Raw genomic sequence first — 22,253 nt, forward strand, 5'->3', positions numbered from 1 at the left:
GTGCTGAATCTTCAGGCACGAATCGCCTTCTAAAGCCTGATGCCAATTACGGTCAGTGTTTTGCTCTCGACACGGTTCTCGTGCTAATCGGCTGGCCCCACATCATCTGATCCACAGCAACCCAGCCACCTTACACACCTCTGGAGCCTCGCCGTGCCACGGCTACCTCTCTTCTGCTCTCCTCATCCCTCTACCTTTCCACACCCTCCCTCCATCCACACCCGCGGCTCTCCTCTCCCCCACTGCCCAGTGCTCTCTCACATTCCTCAGGTCTGCACACAGAGCTGCATTGTGTGTGTGTCTTACAGAGCACACAGTCAGGGCTCATTTCGGACACACACACATCCAACAGGTTGTGTCCACAGTCGCACCGATGAGTACACACACATACACATATCCCTTCATAAAACTAATAGACATGCATTCATGTACCACACAACCACAAACACACACACTGATTTTCATATGTGCACACTGTATAAAAAACTCATCTGCATACACAGGATGTCTCACACCGAGGTCGAGGCCGAGATTCCAGTATCCGTATTCCTTCTTTTATACTTTCAAATTTTCTCTCCTCCTCTGTTCCCACAGTGAGATTGATGATCGTAGATGTTTTATTGTATTGAATTAATTGTGGAACAGTTGCATAAAGGAAATAAACTTTACAAAACTGGGGAAGACATGAACAACAATGATTTTTTTACTAGTTTTAGAAACAATATAAGTTGCCATTTAAAAGCAACCCACTTTACAGTCATATATTCAAAAGATCAGTTTTTCTTCAACAGATGTGAAATATTTGAGAAAAATACACACAAACAGTGTTATTTTTGTAAGTTATTGTAGTATTTATTAACATTTTAAATGATCATTTATTGTTATATTTTCAGTAATATTTTATATTTTAGTTTACTTTTGTAACTTTAATGTGCTTTTATGCTTTTTTTGTTATATTGTACATTTCTTGTTAGCTTAACTTTTTTTTCTTTTTTTAATAATTGTATTACCTCAAGTGAAAAGCTTATTTCAGTTAGTTGCCATGACATAATTCAGTTAATGAAAATGATAGTAAATAGTTTTAGCTTTAGGTTTGGTTTCATTGAAGATTTAGTTTTACTTTTAACAGAAACAAATTGCTTGTGAAACAAAGAGCTGCTGTCAAGTTACTGCTTTGCCTGAACAGGACATTTATTTGGACTGTAATAACAATAACTCAGCAGTTGAAGCAGCTGTTGCTCTACCGGAGAAATAATGTTTAAATTTAGTCAGGTTGTGCCAAATATTGGAGGTTTGTCTTTTGTTAGTTGTTAAGGTTAGTACAAGTTTGGTAAGTTGGAATTGTGACATTGTTGAATCAAAAAGACAATATGCTGTATAATGTTCATATCTTATTCACAGTGATTTGTGGGATGTCCATAATCAAGATGTTCACCATAGCACCAGTTACATGGTTTTTGGAATATAAGTATTATTGAAAATGCAAACTGCAATTATATCTGATTCTTCAGGTTTGATGTTGTTCACACCTTATGTGTGACCACCCTTGGTTCTTATGTATTTTATTATATATCTGTATTTTGATGCTTCATGACATTATCTTGAGTTTCTAATGGTCATGTGACACCTAGTGGGTCCAAATCTTTGAATTTTGCAGCCTATTCTGCCTATTCTGGTTCTCCAAGTCTCTTTTCTGAGCAAAGGCCATTCTGATGAACTTTCATACAAAAGCACAGAGAGAAAGCCCACCACTTGCCAGGAAAAGGCAATAAGGGGAGGGGTGGATGGGTTTGGATAGAATTGTTCTTGAGATAGAGGAGTCCCCCCCCCCCCCTCATCTTTCCAAATGGGGTGTGGTGAAGTTGGGGGCTGATTTAACTCGTATTTCAGCGCTCCTGGGGGTCGGGGATGGACTCACTTTTTGGGATATACTAAGATTCATAAATGCACCAGTGGACATTAAACCGCGGAGCTCTGACTGACGCGGTGGGTTCTGTCTGTGTGTGCCTGGCGTCGGATCCTCCCAAATACATCCACCTCCACCTTCACACTCCCCGCGAGCACAGAGCTCCCGCTCCGCCGGTTCTTCGGCGACTTTGACCCCTGAGGACCTGCATGTCTTACCTTTAGACATGTTCAGATTAGTGGATTCACGGACTCTCCTGCTACTTGTAGCAACGCATTGCGTTTTGCTATCTCTTGTAAGATGTCAACAAGAAGATGACCGTAAGTTGGAGTTTTTCACATTGAAATTCTAAGTATTCTGCTAAAATATTGTGTGGTGTTGCTACGGTGACATCATGAGAGAAAGGTATGGAATGGATCATTTTGGTTTGCTCGTTTCTCCTTTGGAATGTGGAATGTATTGGCTCGTTTTTATAAATATAAGACCGCATGCTTGTATTTTAAGTCTACGTGTGCAAATATCCAAAGTTTGATTGCAGTCTACACTGCGAACCAGCGACGCGACGCGTCAAAGCGCAAACGCTGCTGAATCGCGCTCCATTGATGTGAACAGTCTGGTTCTCGCTCGTAGTGCAGACAGAATCGACAGATGCTGAGGTTGCGCGACAGGTTAACACGCTCAGACTCTTGTGTGTATTAGATTTCTAAGTTTGCTAAAAGTTATAGAACAAAATTGGTTAGGTATCTACGTATTCATTTTGCATTAACGTTTCTAAACAATGGTTCAGCAGCCACAAAAGTTAGACTTCAAGTCAATCAGTGCGCAAAACTGATGCTCGCCAAGATACATTCTCTTGAGGTTACTATAGCAACAGCTGGATAGGACCTGTATCATTATAGTTACAAAATGTATACTTTCCTCATTACTTATCACTTTTTCAGTTTTCAATTCATCCATTTTTCAGTTTTCATTATGTAGGCTATTTAAAGTGTTTATTTTCTTCATAACGGGATACCTGGAGAAAAGATTGACCGTCTTTAGAGTTTTCATTGGAACTTAAGCCAGTGTGGCAAACCGAGGAACACCAAATGATGCTTCAAGTTTTGTTTAGTTTTTATTACTACAATGTAAAAGGTTATGTTCAACCATTTCAGCATTATAATGACTGAACTCCATATATATGCCATTAATACATCCATAGTGTGAGTGTGAGCACTGTTTCACTCAAGATTAGGAGCAAAGGTTCCTACAAGGGTTCAAACGGTGCACCATTAGCACTCATGCAAAGGGTTTGGGAAGCAAAAACGTTCAGGGGATTTTACATCAATTAGTAGGAGATTTGGGGAACTAGGTTTGGTGGGTGGATAGGGAGGGGGTCTGTGGAATGTTGTTTGAAATGGCAAAATATCATACTGGCAACCTCAAAGAGGAACAAGCATATTGGAAGAGTCTCATCTGTGATACTGGGTAAACTCTGAAGGGATAGAAGAATAATGACCAGGGTGATGATCTCATTGTGTTCTCACTGTGCTCATTAAATGTCTCACTACTCAGTAAAAAAAGGAAATGTTAATTACACAGAATTGCTTGCTTAGGCCAGGACTATAATTGCATCCTGTAAAAATTTATTTTCCATATTTACAGTTCAGATTTAAACAGTTATAATTGCTGGATTCATGTGCACCAGGGCTGAAAGTTTGAGTCAAATTGCATTTGCATATGAATATTTGAAAAACAAACAGATCAAGGGGTTCTGTGTGTGTAAGGGCAGTCCTTTCCAACCCATGAGGGTGTGTTTGCCCTGGTAGTAAGTAAGACCATTAGATCCAGATGGAGCTTTCAAGAGGTGTGTGTTTGCATAGGGCACCAGGCTGTCAATGCAGCCCAGTCTGTTTCTGAGAAAGCCCCATTCATGGCTAGTTAAGTAGATTTGGGGTTCAGTTACAAATACGCAGACTACAGGAGCCCACATTTTACACCAGGGTGTCAGATATACACCCTGCAAATATTACTAGCCAGTGTTGTGGTGAATGTATAATGTAAATTTAACCAGACGCCAGTTACCAGGTGGACAGAAATTAGAATTTTGTTTATGCATATATATATATATATATATATATATATATATATATATATATATATATATATATATATATAGACACACACACACACACACACACACATAAATACAATTTAGAATATCCTAATTATATAATTATAATTAATTAATATATAATTAAGAATATATACATATACATGTATACATATATAATCTAAAATTATTTCTAAATTTTTTCAGGAAGAAGTTTATATTTTTGTCGCTCACCTGTCTCTTACCCCCATGCACTCCTTTCTGTCGCCCCCTTCTGGTGGCTGCAGAGGAAGACTTTGGGGGCTGCATCCAAGATGGCCAGCAGTATGCAGACCGTGCAGTATGGAAGCCAGAAGCGTGCCGTGTCTGTGTGTGTGATGCAGGGGCAGTGCTATGTGACGAGGTCATCTGTGAGGACCTGAAAGACTGTACCAATCCCATCATTCCACCTGGAGAGTGCTGTCCCATCTGCCCAGCTGACACCGACGAACCTATCGGTCCGCTCTCTGCTCATACACCTCTCTTTGCTTCTCATACCTGTCCTGCTAGCTATCTGCTCTGAGTTCTGTAACCATGGCAAAAGTGTCACATACCACTAGACTACACCTAGTTGGTCATGTGTTTGCATTCAGAACTCAAAGCAAACATTTAAAGGGAAGAAAGCAACACTTTTAAGTTTCTCGTTTGCATTATAGTGCAAATTATGGCTAAAATGTGTCCACTTTACATTTTACTTTGATAGTAGGTTTACTCTTGATGCTAGTTTGCTGTGAAATCCATTAATTGTAGACAAGATATTTGGTCACTTCTTCAAAAAAGGAAATTTATGATTGTATATTGGTCATGTTTTGAGCTAACTTATATTTCATTCCGAGGATGATGATTTGACTTTTTTTTTTTTTTTTGTTTGTAGCATTTTTGTTTTATGCTTTCACTGAGGGACATAAATAGTTCAAATAGATTGATATTCAGTTTTTAACACAAAAAAGACAATACATTTCTTGAAAGTGGACTCATCTTGGCCTTATACTGCTTTAGTTCAGAAAAAGCTGAAAAACAAGACAAGGAGTCTTTGAATGGGCCTTATTAACAAAACATGAAGAAGTGTTCTTTCTACTTTTTTTCATTCACTTCATGTTCAGTGAACCAGCTGATACTGTTCATTTTCAAAATGTGTTGCTGCGGCACTGATATACACAAAAGTTTGAAAATGAACAGTATATAAATAATAAGATGAACATATTTAACAAAATATGATTAAATGTTTTCCTTTTAATGTACTCTAGCTCACTGTAATCAGCTTATGACACTGATACAGAATGAGTTTTCACTAAATATTTTATTCTAATTTGCTGAGCAGCATATAGCCTAATATTGCTTCTAATTTAAAGCATAATGCATTATCATGTTTTAAATTTATCATGAGCTTGCACCTTCATATTCTGCTTTTAACAATTTAACCAAAGCGGATTGGGAAGAGAATGATGCTGTTTTGGTACACGGCCTAGTGGGGTGCCGCTGAGTTGGTCTTTTCAGCTATAAAGTTTCTGCAGGGAGTAATTGTTCATTAGTTCTTATGAGTCAGTATTAGCTGATTGCTTCATTCACAGACGTTTTTTTTTCTGACCCTTTGGTGACCTTTAGTTTTTTAATGATGAGCCAGCAGTATGGTTATGAACATATGATTCAGATTTTACAAGTAGTCAATACTGTTATTTTGCAACAATGGTTGTTTTGGTATGTTTGAATACTTGCTAATTGAATGAATACATGTAGAACTACTTCCTCCTGTGTCTAACTGTCAGTCTTTATCTTCTTCTTCCTGTGACATGATTCAACAGGGTCACTTGGTGCAAAGGTGAGACCTTGACTTTTTTATCTTTATCTAAGAAATGCATAATATTCTTAAGGTGGAATACTGAATACCTATGTAAATTGTATAATAAGTTTTAAATATGTTCTTTTTTACTCTACACAGGGACAGAAAGGAGAACCAGGCGATATTGCAGATGTAAGTCATTTCACCAGTAAACAACTTTGTGTTTTGTTCTGATTTTGCTAAAAACTGGAGTTGTAAAATAATATTTATTTGTTTGTTTCTGCAGGTTGTAGGACCAAGAGGACCTGCTGGCCCAATGGTGAGATGAATCATAAAAACTTTGGTAGTTGGTTTCTGAATAATTTGTCACACATCATTGCACCTCTCCACTAGGGGGCTCTCCAGAACGTTTATTTGAATGGACTGTTGTTCTTTTCATTTCAGATATCTACAACTGTACTTTTTTTTTTTTTTAACATTTCTTATTGTGATTTCAGGGACCCCCAGGAGACCAGGGAACACGTGGCGAGAAAGGACCTAAGGGTGAGAAGGTAAGTAACTTTTTTCTCAGACTTGTTTGGTAAAGTGATGTCAGACCTTATTAGCAGTAGTCCGGTTACATGAAGGGGGCAGTGGACACACTCTGCAGGATGCTGTCATGTGAAAAGGCTTTAGTTAAGCTCTGTTCTTTTCCACTCATATGCTTGTTTTTTTATTTTTACTCCCAACTCTTAGGGTGCTCCCGGACCAAGGGGGAGAGATGGCGAGCCTGGTACACCTGGAAACCCAGGACCCCCTGGACCCCCAGGACCTAATGGTCCCCCTGGACTTGGAGGAGTATGTTTTTCCTCTCCTTTTATCTTCTCTCTAAATTATTGTCTGCCCTTTTGCGGGGTTACTGTAAATTTGTTTTCTGTGTGTGTGTGTGTGTGTGTGTGCGCAGAACTTTGCTGCTCAGATGGCTGGTGGTTTTGATGAGAAGGCAGGAGGTGCTGCGATGGGTGTGATGCAGGGACCAATGGTGAGAAAAACAGTGTTCACAAACACAAACATATCTGTATGTATATTAAATCACTTTTATGATTTTTTTTTTCTGGTTTAAAGGGCAACCAATTTGAAAAAGAAACTCTATATAAATATATAAGTCAGTATTTTATAAGTAATTATTTTGGCCAGTATGGATCTGTCAGAATAATACAAATATTAATAGTTATTATAATATATAGTTCTATAATTGTTCTGCCCCCTTGCCTAATGCTCTGGAATTATATTTCATTTCAAGATGGAATAAAAAATTTTGCTCTGCGTGTCAAACTTTTTTTCAGTCATATTGCCAAAGCATTTCATACAAAAAAAGAAGAAGCAAAAACAACATGCACAAATTAATAAAACTTACCTGAAGTTACAATATTTGAGCATTGTGATAAATTTAAGGTGCTGCATTATAATTGTACATAAAGATCTCTATGACTGTAAGTTTAAACAAAGTATTGTACTCTGCAACATAAAGAATAATATCAGGAGAGTTACCTGCTGTTACCTGTTTTTAATGTTTAGTGCCCCCTAATGACATTATCAAATGCCACCTGTTCTCAGAAACTTACAGTGCTTCACAGATTCAAAGCTTGTCACATACAGTATAAACATATATCCAAAATAAATGTTGTTTCTAAGAATAAATCACACACAAATAAAACATAATTAATCTTAAATGATTAGAAAATACAACATAGTCATGCTGTTTTCATTTATTTGTTTCAAAGTTGCCATGCTGCATTTCAACTTTATCTGTTTCTACAGGGTCCAATGGGTCCCCGTGGTCCTCCGGGCCCCTCTGGAGCACCTGTAAGTAAACACACATCATTCATATTCATAATCATGTCATATTTCCAGAATAAATACAACATAATGCTGATTACATTCTCAACAGAAGCTCCATTGACGAGACACATATGAGTAATTTGTTAGCACCCACCAACACCAACTCCTAATCCCACACTGTCATTTGTTTCCATTCCAGGGCCCACAAGGTTTCCAAGGCAACCCTGGAGAGGCTGGTGAACCTGGCCCTGCTGTGAGTGTCCCAAATCTTACACACATACAGCATTTTATATACTCACATATTACATGGCCCACACAGATGACGCATTCAGATGCACACAGAGAATGGCATGGCTTTGCAGTCTGCTTTACTAGAGAACACAATACAGTTTAATCAGTTTATAACAATTGGTTTACTTTTTAGGGTGCCCTTGGACCCCGTGGCCCACCGGGGCCCCCTGGAAAACCTGGAAGTGATGTGAGTAGTTTTTGCCTCTGGAATGCTATATACAGCCTTTTCCAGATGTTGAATGCTTGACAGATCCAAACTACAAATGTCTCTGTGCACTCTTTTTCCAGGGTGAGGCTGGCAAACCTGGTAAGGCTGGTGAGCGTGGACCCACAGGGCCTCAGGTAAACCGCATACACTTGTTTGTGTTCTGATAATAGTCATACAGTTTAATATAATCACATTTTTACAAAGATTGAACATAATCACTAAATATGCTTTTTATTTATGTGACAGGGAGCCCGTGGATTCCCTGGAACCCCTGGCCTACCTGGCATCAAGGGACACAGAGTGAGCATCATCTGGAACTAAATGTTTTTCTGTATGTTTACTTCCGTATAAATACATGCATTTAACCATTGAATGTGTTTGTAGGGACACCCGGGTCTGGATGGAGCTAAAGGAGAGGCTGGTGCTGCAGGTGCTAAGGTATAGCAACATGAAAACAGTAAGCCAAAACACCCGACTCTGATGGATAAACTACGTAAAATTCATCTTAATACACTGCCTATAATCATATCTGACAAAAATGTTTCACAGGGCATCAGAATTCTAACATACATGTATTACGTTTATGTAATTTTAAGACATTATTGTTTGCAAATCTGCATAGATATTTTAAATGATAAAGATGTTATAAAATAGAAGTACTCCTATAAAAACCTTTGAGAAATGGAGATTCACTACCTGCTCATTTACACCCAACTTTAACAGATACACTACACTATGACTACTGTCTATACTCATATTTGACAAAAAGCACATATATAATAACATGCACACAGATTTCACAGGGCATCGGAATTATAATAGACATTTATCATTTATTATGTCTGAGCAAATTGATTGACCTAAAATTATACGACCTTAACGTGTAATCAGTCTCCTCTCTCTTCTTCCAGGGTGAAGCTGGTTCTAATGGTGAGAGCGGTACTCCTGGACCAATGGTCAGTTCCTAGAGTCAGAAATGGCCTGATGATTAATTTAGCTGTAGTTGTCTAACACTGACATGGATCTCACACTCTCCATCCTGGTTTCTTTTTTTCTTCTTTCAGGGTCCACGTGGTCTGCCCGGTGAGAGAGGTCGTTCTGGGCCTTCTGGTTCTGCTGTAAGTGGACACTCACATAACTGGCCTAATTAACAGTACCATACATGATCAAAAACTCTGCTGCTGAAAGTGGCTTCAGACGGTAATGATCTACTTATGTCTGTCCACAGGGTGCCCGTGGTAATGATGGTCTGCCTGGTCCTGCTGGTTCTCCTGTAAGTGTATTTCCTCACTTCTTCAAGTGCAGGTTGTCACATGCTAGAAGTCTAAATACACTTAAAATCATGGTTTCCATTCTGTTTTGAAAATGTAACTACATTAATGCTATTGCTACTGATAACTAATAGAGATATCAAGGTGGACGATTGCCGATATCATGTAGATATAATATATAATTAAACTTAACGATAGCAATTTATATTTCACTCAATATGTACTACAAATATTTCGTAGTAAGTAGGAAATATGCACACCTCTTTGATCATTTGTTGATGTTTCTGTCCTCAGGGCCCTGTTGGTCCTGCTGGTGCTCCAGGTTTCCCAGGATCCCCTGGTTCTAAGGTAAAATATCAGTCATCTATAGCACCTCACTGGGAATTCTTAGCCCATTCTCAAATGTAAGCATTTTTGATTTGCACAGATCCTTGGTAATGAGATATGATGTTCACTCCTGCAGGGTGAAGCAGGTCCCACTGGAGCTCGTGGACCTGAGGGTGCACAAGGACAACGTGGAGAGGCCGGTACACCTGGATCACCTGGACCCGCCGGTGCATCTGTGAGTAATATTACAGACAATATGACGAGCAAAATTTATTTGATTTTCTTTATCAGTCTAAAAATATGCATTATTTTTAAATGAAATGTTCACGTTCTGCAGGGTAACCCTGGTACTGATGGTATTCCTGGTGCCAAAGGATCTGCTGTGAGTACATCCATATAATTTATTGTTCTCTTTCACTCATTTCTCTGTATACACTGTCACACTGTTGCAGTGAATCTAATGTGAACATGTTTCTCTTTGGCAGGGTGCTCCTGGCATCGCTGGTGCCCCTGGTTTCCCAGGACCCCGTGGCCCGCCAGGACCTCAGGGATCTACTGGACCTCTTGGGCCAAAAGGACAATCTGTACGTAATCATGTACAGTTAAAATGCTCTCAGTGTTTCCCAGACATCTATTAGTAATTTCCTATGGATGATCGGGAGAGCACAGGTTATTGATTATTCTGCCATTTGAGGTTCGCCATTGTACTAGTAAAAAACACTTTTGTGTTTAAACAGGGAGACCCTGGTATGCCAGGATTTAAAGGCGAGGCTGGACCCAAGGGAGAGCTTGTAAGTAATCAACATTATACTTATCATCAGTCGTCCTTTCTATTGTAGCAGTTACAATCATATGAAATATTCTAGCAAACTAATCAGTTATATTTTTTTCCTAATTACACAGGGTGTTGTAGGACCTCAGGGTGCCCCTGGGCCATCTGGAGAGGAAGGCAAGAGAGGACCAAGAGGAGAGCCTGGTTCTGCCGGACCAAATGGACCTCCTGGAGAAAGAGTGTGTTTCTTATCTTAGATTTACTGATTAACTGAATGATAAAGAACCACAATAATAAGCCTGTATGTGTTGTTATTTTCTAGGGAGCTCCAGGTAACCGTGGATTCCCTGGTCAGGATGGTCTTGCTGGAGCAAAGGTTGGTGATTTAGACTCAAAGTTGGTTACTCATCTAATCAACCTGCGTGTTTCCTCTGAACTCAAATGTTCTGTACTATGATAGGGAGCTCCTGGTGATCGTGGTGTGCCAGGTTTGACCGGGCCAAAAGGAACAACTGGAGATCCTGGTCGCTCAGGCGAGTCTGGTCTTCCTGGAGCTAGAGTAAGTGACTGTGGTATTTCTGGGATTTACCTGAAAAGAGATTATTCAGGGCAATTTAGATAATCATTATTGCAGACATTACAATCTAAAATCAGCTTTTATGATTTTTGACCATTCATCTGACTGTTTCCTCTTCTATCAGGGTCTCACTGGACGCCCTGGTGATGCTGGTCCTCAAGGAAAAGTTGGACCAACTGTGAGTATCTACTGTATATAATTTAAAGCACTTTCATTTTTCTAGTAACAGTAAATAGGTACAGCCTGCAAACAGATTTACACTATTGTTCAAAAGCTTGGGATCAAAACGATTTGTTTGAAAGAAATTAATTTTAATCAATATCAGTAAAGACAATTAAAATTTCAAAATACATATCTGTTTCAAATAAATGCTGGATCCTGAAAAAATATTATGATAAGTAAATGTTTCTTGAGCACCATTACAGCATAAAATGATTTCTGAAGGATCATGCGACATTGAAGACTGAAGTAATATTTCAGCTTTACCATCACAAGAATACATTACATTGTAAAACATATTAAAATAGAAATAAGTTCTTTTAAATTTGAACAATAAATCATAATATTAATGTTTTTACTGACTTTTTTCTGAGATTTCATTCAAAAACAAAAAAAATTCTTCCAACCCCAAACCTTCGAATGGTATACATTGACTCAATATCCACTGGGATTGATTTTTTTAGATACTAAATGCTGCAAACTATGCATTCAGGGCAAATTTCAGTTCAGTGCTGAACATATTTTATTCATTATAGGGTGCCCCTGGTGAAGATGGACGCCCTGGTCCTCCAGGGCCTCTGGGAGCTCGTGGTCAGCCTGGAGTGATGGGATTCCCTGGACCGAAGGGAATCAATGTGAGACCATTGGAGTGTTTCTGCATTTCAGCTACTAATGTTCATGTTAAGGTCCTTAAAAATGTTTGGGAAGTGTATGTGTTGTACCTCACTGGATCATATCTCTCTCACAGGGTGAACCTGGAAAACCTGGAGAGAAAGGACTTGTTGGACGCCCCGGTCTTAGAGTAAGTCATGGCTCAATAGACATGCATGTCCAAATTACTTGGCCTTATATGTATGTCAGAAGATACCAGATCTCCAGACTAACTTCTATGAAATACAGTAACTGATAAGAAACAATTATTCATAAGCATACACCAAACATCACTATTACACCAAATATCAATCTCGTTTACAGCTGATGAAGTCTTATAGATTTACAGACTTACAAGAAGGAACCCAAATCATAACTGGAATATCACACTCACTTGGGTTGGGCCGTTTTGACCTAGGAACTACTCAGAACACCCTAGCAACCACACAAAGTTGTGCCTTGAAATCATTTAGCACCAAGAAAATGAAAAAATTCATTTTTCTCTCTTTATTTTTTCTTCTATTAGGGTTTGCCTGGAAAAGATGGAGAGACTGGAGCTGCTGGTCCACCTGGCCCTGCCGTGAGTATTACGTCACATTACTCACAATGTCTTATGATCTCCAGTCTTTAAGTCAGTCAATAATTGACCATGGTCTGAAACACTTCCTTGGAGACTAAATTGTGTTTTCAATGTGCTTTTAGGGTGTAGCTGGTGAGAGAGGAGAGCAGGGTCAGCCTGGTCCATCTGGCTTCCAGGTACATTCATATTGATATTCAAATATATTATTCAATTCTGAAAGAGAAAAGGTCACTCTTTTTGAATTACGGAAGTCAAACAAGGAGTCATTATTTATATGTAATAATAATCATGGTATCATGGGATCAGGGTTTATCTAAGAATTACTCTGTTTTTGTACAGGGTCTTCCAGGACCCACTGGAGCCCCTGGAGAGCCTGGTAAACCTGGTGACCAGGTGAGGATCACTTAAGATATTTATTATAATTTTCCATTTGTTAGTGTCTAAGTATTATGCTGAATCTCTCTCCTATTCTTTCTCTTTATAGGGTATTCCTGGAGAGGGTGGTGCTGCTGGTCCCACTGGACCAAGAGTGAGTTTATATCTTTAATTAACAAGACTCCAAATTACTACTGAAAATCAGTAGTAATGTGTCATTACACAAAAATAACTCTTGTCTGTGCTTCTCTTAGGGTGAACGTGGTTTCCCTGGTGAGAGAGGAAGTGCTGGCACTCAGGGTGCCCAGGGACCAAGAGGACTTCCAGGAACTCCCGGAACCGATGGACCTAAGGTGAGAACCACATCACATCTATTGTGAGATTTTGCTCTACTGTTCCATCAAATCTGTTCCATTCTTAAATCTTAAGCTGTTTAAATAATCAAATTATTGAATAACCTTTTTCTTACTTTGTTGACAACGCTGAATTTTTCCAGTCTCGAGTCTACACTGTCGCAAGATCCATTAGAAATCATTCTAATATACTCATTTCTTATTATTATCAGTGATGAACAGTTGTGCTGCTTAATATTTTTGTGGCAACTGTGATATACGTTTAAGGTATTTTGATAAATAGAAACCATTTATTGGAAATCGATATTTTGTAACAATATTTAATGCATCCTCACTGAATAAAAGTATTAATTAGCCTACTTTTAAAAAATCTCACTGACTGTGCCACCTCTCAGACTCCCCTTTACATCTCTGCTTGATTTCCAATAGGGTGCAATTGGACCAGCTGGCGCTCCAGGAGCTCAGGGCACTTCTGGCCTCCAGGGCATGCCTGGTGAGCGAGGAGTTGTTGGAATCCCTGGAGCTAAAGGTGACAGAGTAAGTGTCTTTAAAAGTGGTACAATCCATCTTATGAGTGATCACATCAACGTAATGTCATATTACTTATGTTAACCTACTGAATGACTTACCGTCTGTCTAATTTGACTAGGGTGACACCGGTGAGAAAGGACCTGAAGGTGCTTCTGGCAAAGATGGTTCAAGAGTAAGTACTATAAAGACAACAGATGTAAGGAAATTGCTTGCTTTTCTCTTGCTCGTCATAAGTGATGATGTTTCTGTCATGTTTTGTCAGGGTTTAACTGGTCCAATTGGTCCACCTGGTCCTTCTGGTCCCAATGGTGCTAAGGTGAATGTCTCATCCTTACTGTGGTCTTCTACCAATGGTTGCCTGCTAAAATTATTGAGCAGATTGTTTAATTCTCGTTTATTGACACTGTGTCTTTTCTCACAGGGTGAAACTGGTCCCATTGGCTCAATTGGTGCCCCTGGTGCTCGCGGTGCCCCTGTAAGGAACACATTTGTTTTAATGTGATTAGTGTAATTTATTACAACTAGACAGCAAATGGAAGAATGAATGGAGTTGGTAGTTTTGTCAAAGGTTATCTTTAGGTTTCTTCTTATTAATTATCATCCTTTTATCATTCGGTCAGGGTGATCGTGGTGAGATTGGTGCACCTGGACCTGCTGGATTTGCTGGACCTCCTGTAAGTACAAAAACCCTCCATTTTACTGCAGTGCTAATATCATAGACTGTCATTTATCATAAAAGATCTTTTCCCATAACAGTTTTTACTCCAAAATAAAAATGACTTCTAATAAGGCAACATTACTAATAATGGCTTAGCAATTCTGTAGACATAAGATTAAACGTAAAAAAGCAGTAAAAAACAACCACGTATTAATATTTTGAATGTAAAGGTATTCTACAATACAAATATTGGCACTAACACCATCATAGATTATGTATTCATTTTTAGAATGGAATATTCTCATAAGAGAAATATCTCAGGATTTTGGCATTTTAATAAGCATCAATAAAATGATAAGCAAAACATTGTTAATTAATGCCGTCATTTTCACATATATTGTAAACCCAGTGGATGTGCTACATAACTCAGTACTCTATAGTTAGTTATACTTATATGTACAATTTTCTATGGCTACAATGTAAAATAAGGGTTCCAATGATCAATTAGGGAGAGTCTTTTGTATTAAACTGGAAATTAGAGCATGTAGTCATAAGGAAGCCCAATCGGATAACAACCTTTTGTCAATGTCACTCTTTAGGGAGCTGATGGCCAGCCTGGAATTAAGGGAGAGCTTGGTGAAGCAGGACAGAAAGGTGAGGCTGGATCCCTTGGACCCCAAGGACCATCAGGAGCACCCGGCCCAGTGGTTAGTGCTTCTGTCTGACTATCTATTGATACTTTGAGGCATTTTGTGAATCAGTTTTACACTGATATGTGGTTAAAAGAGGCAGTTTTTTGGTTACCGTCACATGACATCTTTAAAATCTTTGCGATTTTCTAACTAAATTAAAAGTTAAGCATAATGGATATACTTTGTGCTGTTTCTACACAGATTAAATGATTATATTTGGCTCATCAGTGCTCACTGCTTGATTTCAGGGCCCAACTGGTGTTACAGGACCTAAGGGAGCACGCGGAGCCCAAGGAGCCCCTGTGAGTTACTTAATAAGTCAGTTAGTCATAAGTAATCATTTTCAATTCATTTTGAAGTATTTACCAGTTACTTTGACAGTAAAAATATTTGACTGCATTGAGTTAAATTGTTTCTTAATAATAATATATTTCTCCATTGTAGGGTGCCACTGGTTTCCCAGGTGCTGCAGGAAGAGTCGGATCACCTGGCCCCAATGTAACGCCCCTCAATATCACAGACAGATCTCTGTGGTTTCTCCATAGTTTAATTAAACTGATTGACTATATTATCCTCCTATATTATCTTTTTTTTAATTTATTATTCTTTCACAGGGTAATCCTGGTCCTGCTGGCCCCGTAGGTCCTGCTGGTAAAGATGGTCCTAAGGGAGTTCGTGGTGATGCCGGTCTCCCAGGCAGACCAGGAGATGCTGGACTGCGTGGACCTCCTGGTGCTCCTGGAGAGAAGGGAGAGGTTGGACCGAGTGGTCTTCCTGTAAGTCTCAGATTCATTTATACAAACTTATTTTAGCAAAGAAAGTACAGGTATATTCTGTAAAGGTTAATTGTTTCTTTACTGCATTCTTAACATTTCTTCTCTCAATATTTCCTGTGTAGGGTGCTGATGGTCCTTCCGGCCCTTCTGGTCTTGCTGGTACGCGTGGTATTGTTGGTTTGCCTGGTCAGCGTGGTGAAAGAGGTTTCCCAGGACTTCCAGGACCCTCTGTAAGAAAAAGATTCACGAGCAACATCATTTCTATTTGAAAACCTCTCATCTTCATTCAAACACAGTTTAAATTCAAGTAACGTTTTTGAAGAGAATTTTGGGTTATATTTATAAGATCTAGAAAGTGATTCATATTAAGTATTAATATCAAAAATGTATTTTCAAGGTGCCACTTACATCACATTTATCTAAAGATTTTTTTCTCTAAATAAATGTTGTATTATTACACAAGAATATCTTTTGTTCCTAATCTGACACTAACTAAAAATGATATGTTCCACAGGGTGAGCCTGGTAAACAGGGATCTTCTGGCTCTGCTGGTGATCGTGGACCTCCTGGCCCTGTTGGACCTCCTGGATTGAGTGGACCTGCTGGAGAGACTGGACGTGAGGTAAAGAACACATTCATGCATAACATGATAAAATCAGTGGCAAACAAGGCAAAACTACACTGCAGTAATCTGAACTCACACAGAGATACATCTAAAGTGAAGTCAGTGAACACTTTACTCCACATTGTGAATTATAAGACCATATCAAGACCAGATCTCACTCATCCTTCCTGTTTGTCCTCAGGGTAATCCTGGATCTGACGGTCCACCTGGTAGAGATGGTGCTGCTGGTGTGAAGGTGAAGAAACAAACAAACTCATATAATAATAACATTCTTTTGTTGTCCTCTGATCATGTAAAATCACAAAGCAGTCCAGTTTTACCAGATAATTTTAATTCCATACAAGTAAACAATATATTACTATTTGTCACATACACTGGGGTCCAAACTTCTGATAACTCTCGTGAAATTACTTTATTGTGTAACTATTTTGGTATTACTAAATTATAGTATTAACATATTTTTTTTTATTGGGGAAAAAAAAGAATTTCAAAATGACTTTTGGACTAAAATGTTGGTTTAATCAATGCACAGATGAATTTCCGACCAGCTATAATATAGAATGTGTTTTACTTGTGCTTCTCAAGGGTGAGCGTGGTAACACTGGCCCGATCGGTGCTCCTGGAGCTCCTGGTGCACCTGGTGCCCCTGGTTCCGTTGGTCCAGTTGGCAAACAGGGAGACAGAGGAGAGAATGTGAGTACATCAACACCAAAAATCTCATTTTCAGTTATACTGTATACAGATTATATCTCCTGCTTACAAGAATGCATGACTTCAACATAATATATATATGAATATGAATTTTGTGATGACCTGAGCTAAAAACTAGAGATGTAGCAATTTTCAGCACTTATATTATATAAAGGATTTTTATTCATTATTTATGTACCATCTTCTTTCCTTTTTCTAAAGGGCCCACAAGGACCTGCTGGACCCCCTGGACTCGCTGGAGCTAGAGGCATTGTTGTAAGTACATTTTATGAAGCGTGTGGAACAAAACAGAACACTAAAAATACACATCAGGCCTTAAAAATCTTGAATAGCCGGTATCAATGTGTTAATCACACATACACTATATGAGTAAAAAGAAAATCCAGTAAATTGACCATACGACTTCAGAAAAACATTATTTTTTCATTTTGTTATAAGGCAAAACCTGTTATTTATATTTTTATATATATATAGATATACATAGGTTAAAAATATGAATTAAGTCACACCAGGTCATTTTTGTGGCTTTACTGTATATCACTTAGATGCTCACATGTTGATGAAGCTTTTCCATTTCTCCGCATCAGGGACCTCAAGGACCTCGTGGTGATAAGGGTGAGGCAGGAGAAGCTGGAGAAAGAGGTCTGAAGGGACACAGAGGATTCACCGGTCTGCAGGGTCTGCCTGGACCTCCTGTGAGTCTCTTTTACAAGTCTTAGTTTTTATAAACAAGTTGCAGTTGTAAAGTAGAGATAGCAGCTTACACTTCTGTTGTGTCTCCTCAAAAAAGGGTGCTCCTGGAGACCAGGGTGCTGCTGGACCTTCTGGACCTAGTGGCGCTAAAGTGAGTGTGACTCTCAGCAAGTTAAACTGAGACAACAGGACAGACAACTTCATTAAATGCTCAGATGGATTATTAATGGTCTGTTCAACCCATATTACTTGCAATAGGGACCTGCAGGACCTGTTGGACCAGCTGGTAAGGACGGTAATAATGGTCAGCCTGGACCCATTGGACCACCTGGACCTCGTGGACGCTCTGGAGAGACTGGCCCAGTTGTGAGTGCATCTTACTCTGAAACATGCACATAAAACCAGAAATATTCACTGACATCAGGTCTAGCGACATGAAAAGAAGATCTCTGATTCATTTTGTCTTCCTGTCTGCTCTCATTAGGGTCCACCTGGTAACACTGGACCCCCTGGTCCTCCTGGTCCCCCTGGCCCTGGCATTGACATGTCTGCCTTCGCTGGGTTCCCTCGGTCTGAGAAGGGACCCGATCCTATGCGTTACATGCGTGCTGACGAGGCCTCCAGCTCTCTAAGACAACATGATGTGGAGGTGGACGCCACACTGAAGACAATCAACAGCCAGATCGAGGACATCCGCAGCCCAGATGGCTCCCGCAAGAACCCTGCACGCTCCTGCAGAGACCTGAAACTCTGCCACCCTGAATGGAAGAGCGGTAAGAAGTGAAAAAAAAAAACAGATTCACTGACAATCTAACATTAGAAAATGTAAGAAGGTATCACATTCACATGCTCAAAACAGTCAAGTGCACTTGTGTGTATGATACTCACTCACTTGAATGTGTTTGGTCCCTATCCACAGGTGACTACTGGGTGGATCCTAACCTTGGTAGCAGTGTTGATGCCATCAAAGTTTTCTGCAACATGGAGACCGGAGAGACCTGTGTGAAGCCCATCACTCCCAAAATCCCACGCAAGAACTGGTGGAGCAGCAAGAGCAAAGCGCAGAAGCACGTGTGGTTTGGAGAGAGCATGAACGGTGGATTCCACGTGAGTATAATCCTTAGATTTTGGAGGTGTACACTTAAAATTTTTGTAAAGTGACCACAAACCTCAAAACAAATCATTAAAAAGCTGTTTAAAAGTTTGCAGTACAACAAAAGGCACATGTGAAATTGATAATGAACAGCTGTTCTATTGTCAGCTTGAGTGCCTGCAAATTCCGGCAGTTAGTTTGGGGAGCTGTTCACAGTTCTGAATTTCTGTTGGTCCATGGTACTGAAAGGCTCTGTAACATTCAATCATAAACCAGCCGAGACAAGGAGCTGTTGCTGAAATACTCTCTCCTTCCCCCGTGTCACTTCCTAGTGTTACAATTAATCAGCTCTCTTTTCTTTCAGTGATATTAATGAACGTATTTTAAAAAAGGTATTAAAAGACATTTTCTCTTTCTCAAACAGTTCAGCTATGCTGATAGCAGCCAGACTTCTAGTACTACCAGCGTCCAGCTGAACTTCCTCAGACTGCTGTCTACTGAGGCCACTCAGACCCTCACCTACCACTGCAAGAACAGTGTTGCTTACATGGACCAAGCCACAGGCAACCTGAAGAAGGCCATTCTGCTGCAGGGCTCCAATGATGTGGAGATCAGAGCAGAGGGCAACAGCCGCTTTACATATGGAGTACTTGAGGATGGCTGCAAGGTGAGTCACACAATAAAATAGCATTTTCAAAAAATACTGGCTATAGTTATAAAATCAATAAGTTGAAAATGAATTAAAAAATACTTTTTATTAATAGATTAATACATTTAAATTATATACAATACCATTCAATCGTTTGTGGTCAGTGTGAGTTTTTAGAATAAATTGATACTTTTATTCAGCAAAATTAAATCAAAAGTGACAGTAAAGACATTCATAATTTTACAAAACATCTTTTTAAAAATAAATACTGTTCTTTTGAGCTTCCTATTTATCCATAAATCCTAAAAAAATATGGTTTCCAGAAAAATATTAAACTGATTTCAACTTGTAGATAATGTTTCTTGAGCACCAAAATCACCGTATTATTCTGAGTTCTGAAGGATCATGTGACCCATCATGTGCTGAAAATTCAGCTTTGCCACCACAGGAATAAATTACATTTTAAAATGTATATTTATATAGAAAACTGTTATTTTAAATTGTAAAAAATATTTTTTTATCAAATAACTGCCTGGCTTCTTATAAAAACATAAAAATTCTTAATGACACCAATTAAAAAAATATTTATTCATATATATATATATATATATATATATATATATATATATATATATATACTTACTTTTATTTTATACATTATATCCACTTACATGGCTTTTTTGCTGTCTTACAGAAGCACACAGGTCAGTGGGCCAAGACTGTGATTGAGTACAAAACTCAGAAGACATCCAGGCTGCCTATCGTGGACATTGCTCCCATGGACATCGGAGGAGCAGATCAGGAGTTTGGCCTAGACGTTGGTGCAGTCTGCTTCTTGTAAAAAAACAAAATATAACACATGTGGATTATGAAATAAGACACGGAAAAATACTAATGATGAGCAATAACTGTGAGGATGCTATACACTCTCCAAAAAACGAAATATGGAAGAAAAGAATCTGAAAATTGACGCAAGTTTTTTTTCTCTAAAAACATAAAAAAGTCGTGCTGTCCACGTTTAGTGTGCAGGAAAACCATCTTTGAATGGGATTGCCCCAAATAGTCTCTCCCTCTGAAATCCAGCCATGTTTCTCACAAGCTCTCAGTGCAGCACCTCCTCCTGACGGGAGCCATGAGGGGGACAGAATGAGCGAGCACAACCAAAAGATTAAGAGATTCAAAGAAAGACAGAAACATGGCTTGATGTCATCACATCCTGCAGGGGGTGGGTGGATGGGTGATGCTGTACAGCGTCATGGCTGGACACCACAGTAGTCCCTCCCACTAAAGAAGAAAGAAGGCCATGTCCGGTCCCACTTCACCCTTCCCTCTGCCTCTTGACTGTGACTCAGAAGAAAACATCACATTATGCAAGATTTTGTAAAATATTAAACCTGAGGAGGGAATAAGTTAATATTTACTGTGTATAGTAACAAAAGTCTTGATTCAGTCTGTACTGAAGCAGCCAGATCTATATATTTTCACAATTATACATGTTTGTGTGTGTAAGCATGTGCCTTTACACACCAATATTTTGGGTAAAGTGCAGTTCCATTCCTTTTGTGTGTGTGTGTGTGTGTGTGTGTGTATGTGTCAATGATACTATTATTTTTCCCCCACTTTGCCCAAACTAGGAAGTTTTGGTCCCTTAACAATACAGCAGGAAAAGAAAAAAATTCGGAAGCCGTTTTTATTTTTGTTTATTTGCATGATCTTCATTTTTCAAGAAAAGCTACCTCACACAGAAAAAAAACCTAAGTTAAAATCTGGATGTGAATGAGAGCAGCTTGGGGTTCGAGAAGCGTCAAGAAAACCCCCCCGGCATGGCTCGGTCCATCTACAGAAGGTGCTATTAGTATTGATCTATCAGCCAGTATTTCCCACAATTCCCAGACCATCCCACTCCCTAACTAGCCTCATTCAACACACACAGCCTGCTCAGAGGATGCGGAACGATGCGGGATGATCAAAAGACAGAGGGACTCTTTTGGAAATGCCGGAATTTTGCTCCCAAAGGATCGCTGAACAGGATGTGTGGGTGTGAGAGGGTGTGTATATTTTTGTTATAATTAATATTATTATGATCTTGGTCTTTTTTTTCTCTCTCTATTTTTGGTTCTGGTTTTGTTACAATTTTAATTAATGTAAATTGAAAATAAAGGAAAAAACAGGAATTATGAAGTCAGATTTTAATTGTGTTTTTAATCATCATGAGCACAACAAATTAAATGTATGGATTTGGCACAGGAGTATGAAACTAGTACTTTGCTTATGCGCGCGTGTGTGTGTGTGTGTGTGTGTGTGTACTATATGTTTCTGGATTTTCTGAAATAGAAGCCTACAAGGTATCAGACAAGGCTTGTATAACATGCTTCCTTAGACTTCTAAAAATAAAACAGAATTAAACTATGATAACAACAGGCATCTGAACCCTTAAGGCTTTTAGAAAATGGGAAATACTGTAAGTTACTGTATACATAATTTAATAATACATACATATGTATGTATGTATGTGAGAATGTAAAATTTAGATTTTATTCCCTTTTAAACAATTTTGCAAGGT

At 38.9% G+C, this 22,253-nt stretch overlaps 1 protein-coding gene across 3 annotated transcripts; it reads left to right on the forward strand.

The window, feature by feature from the left end:
* The first annotated feature begins 1,910 nt into the window (after positions 1–1,910).
* LOC113069942 (collagen alpha-1(II) chain-like) lies at positions 1,911–22,253 on the forward strand. Of its 3 annotated transcripts, XM_026243092.1 has the most exons (54): positions 1,913–2,226; positions 4,286–4,495; positions 5,840–5,856; positions 5,977–6,009; positions 6,104–6,136; positions 6,315–6,368; positions 6,553–6,654; positions 6,761–6,838; positions 7,618–7,662; positions 7,838–7,891; positions 8,063–8,116; positions 8,218–8,271; positions 8,384–8,437; positions 8,522–8,575; positions 9,049–9,093; positions 9,202–9,255; positions 9,366–9,410; positions 9,703–9,756; positions 9,872–9,970; positions 10,073–10,117; positions 10,221–10,319; positions 10,473–10,526; positions 10,639–10,746; positions 10,830–10,883; positions 10,968–11,066; positions 11,209–11,262; positions 11,840–11,938; positions 12,052–12,105; positions 12,481–12,534; positions 12,657–12,710; positions 12,874–12,927; positions 13,019–13,063; positions 13,164–13,262; positions 13,692–13,799; positions 13,912–13,965; positions 14,056–14,109; positions 14,215–14,268; positions 14,414–14,467; positions 15,051–15,158; positions 15,392–15,445; positions 15,588–15,641; positions 15,758–15,919; positions 16,042–16,149; positions 16,434–16,541; positions 16,726–16,779; positions 17,130–17,237; positions 17,457–17,510; positions 17,843–17,950; positions 18,046–18,099; positions 18,207–18,314; positions 18,433–18,721; positions 18,868–19,055; positions 19,466–19,708; positions 20,385–22,253. In XM_026243092.1, the coding sequence occupies exons 1-54, from the start codon at positions 2,133–2,135 to the stop codon at positions 20,529–20,531; spliced, it is 4,476 nt and encodes a 1,491-aa protein (XP_026098877.1). In that variant the 5' UTR covers positions 1,913–2,132; the 3' UTR covers positions 20,532–22,253. The 3 variants fall into 3 exon arrangements, with proteins under 3 accessions (XP_026098879.1, XP_026098877.1, XP_026098878.1); XM_026243093.1 differs by lacking the exon at positions 4,286–4,495 and having other exon boundaries at positions 1,914–2,226; XM_026243094.1 differs by lacking the exons at positions 15,051–15,158; positions 15,392–15,445; positions 15,588–15,641; ... (5 more) ...; positions 17,457–17,510; positions 17,843–17,950 and having other exon boundaries at positions 1,911–2,226.

Source organism: Carassius auratus, unplaced genomic scaffold (genome assembly GCF_003368295.1).
Source record: "Carassius auratus strain Wakin unplaced genomic scaffold, ASM336829v1 scaf_tig00002576, whole genome shotgun sequence".
In the NCBI taxonomy this organism is placed as follows: domain Eukaryota; kingdom Metazoa; phylum Chordata; class Actinopteri; order Cypriniformes; family Cyprinidae; genus Carassius; species Carassius auratus.

Bases quoted from the DNA above. Each gene is read 5' to 3' on its own strand.
- LOC113069942 (XM_026243092.1), top strand. From the start codon at position 2,133: ATGTTCAGATTAGTGGATTCACGGACTCTCCTGCTACTTGTAGCAACG. The intron at 13,064-13,163 runs GTGAGTTTATAT...TGCTTCTCTTAG, and splicing joins CTGGTCCCACTGGACCAAGA to GGTGAACGTGGTTTCCCTGG. The intron at 17,511-17,842 runs GTAAGTACATTT...TCTCCGCATCAG, and splicing joins CTGGAGCTAGAGGCATTGTT to GGACCTCAAGGACCTCGTGG.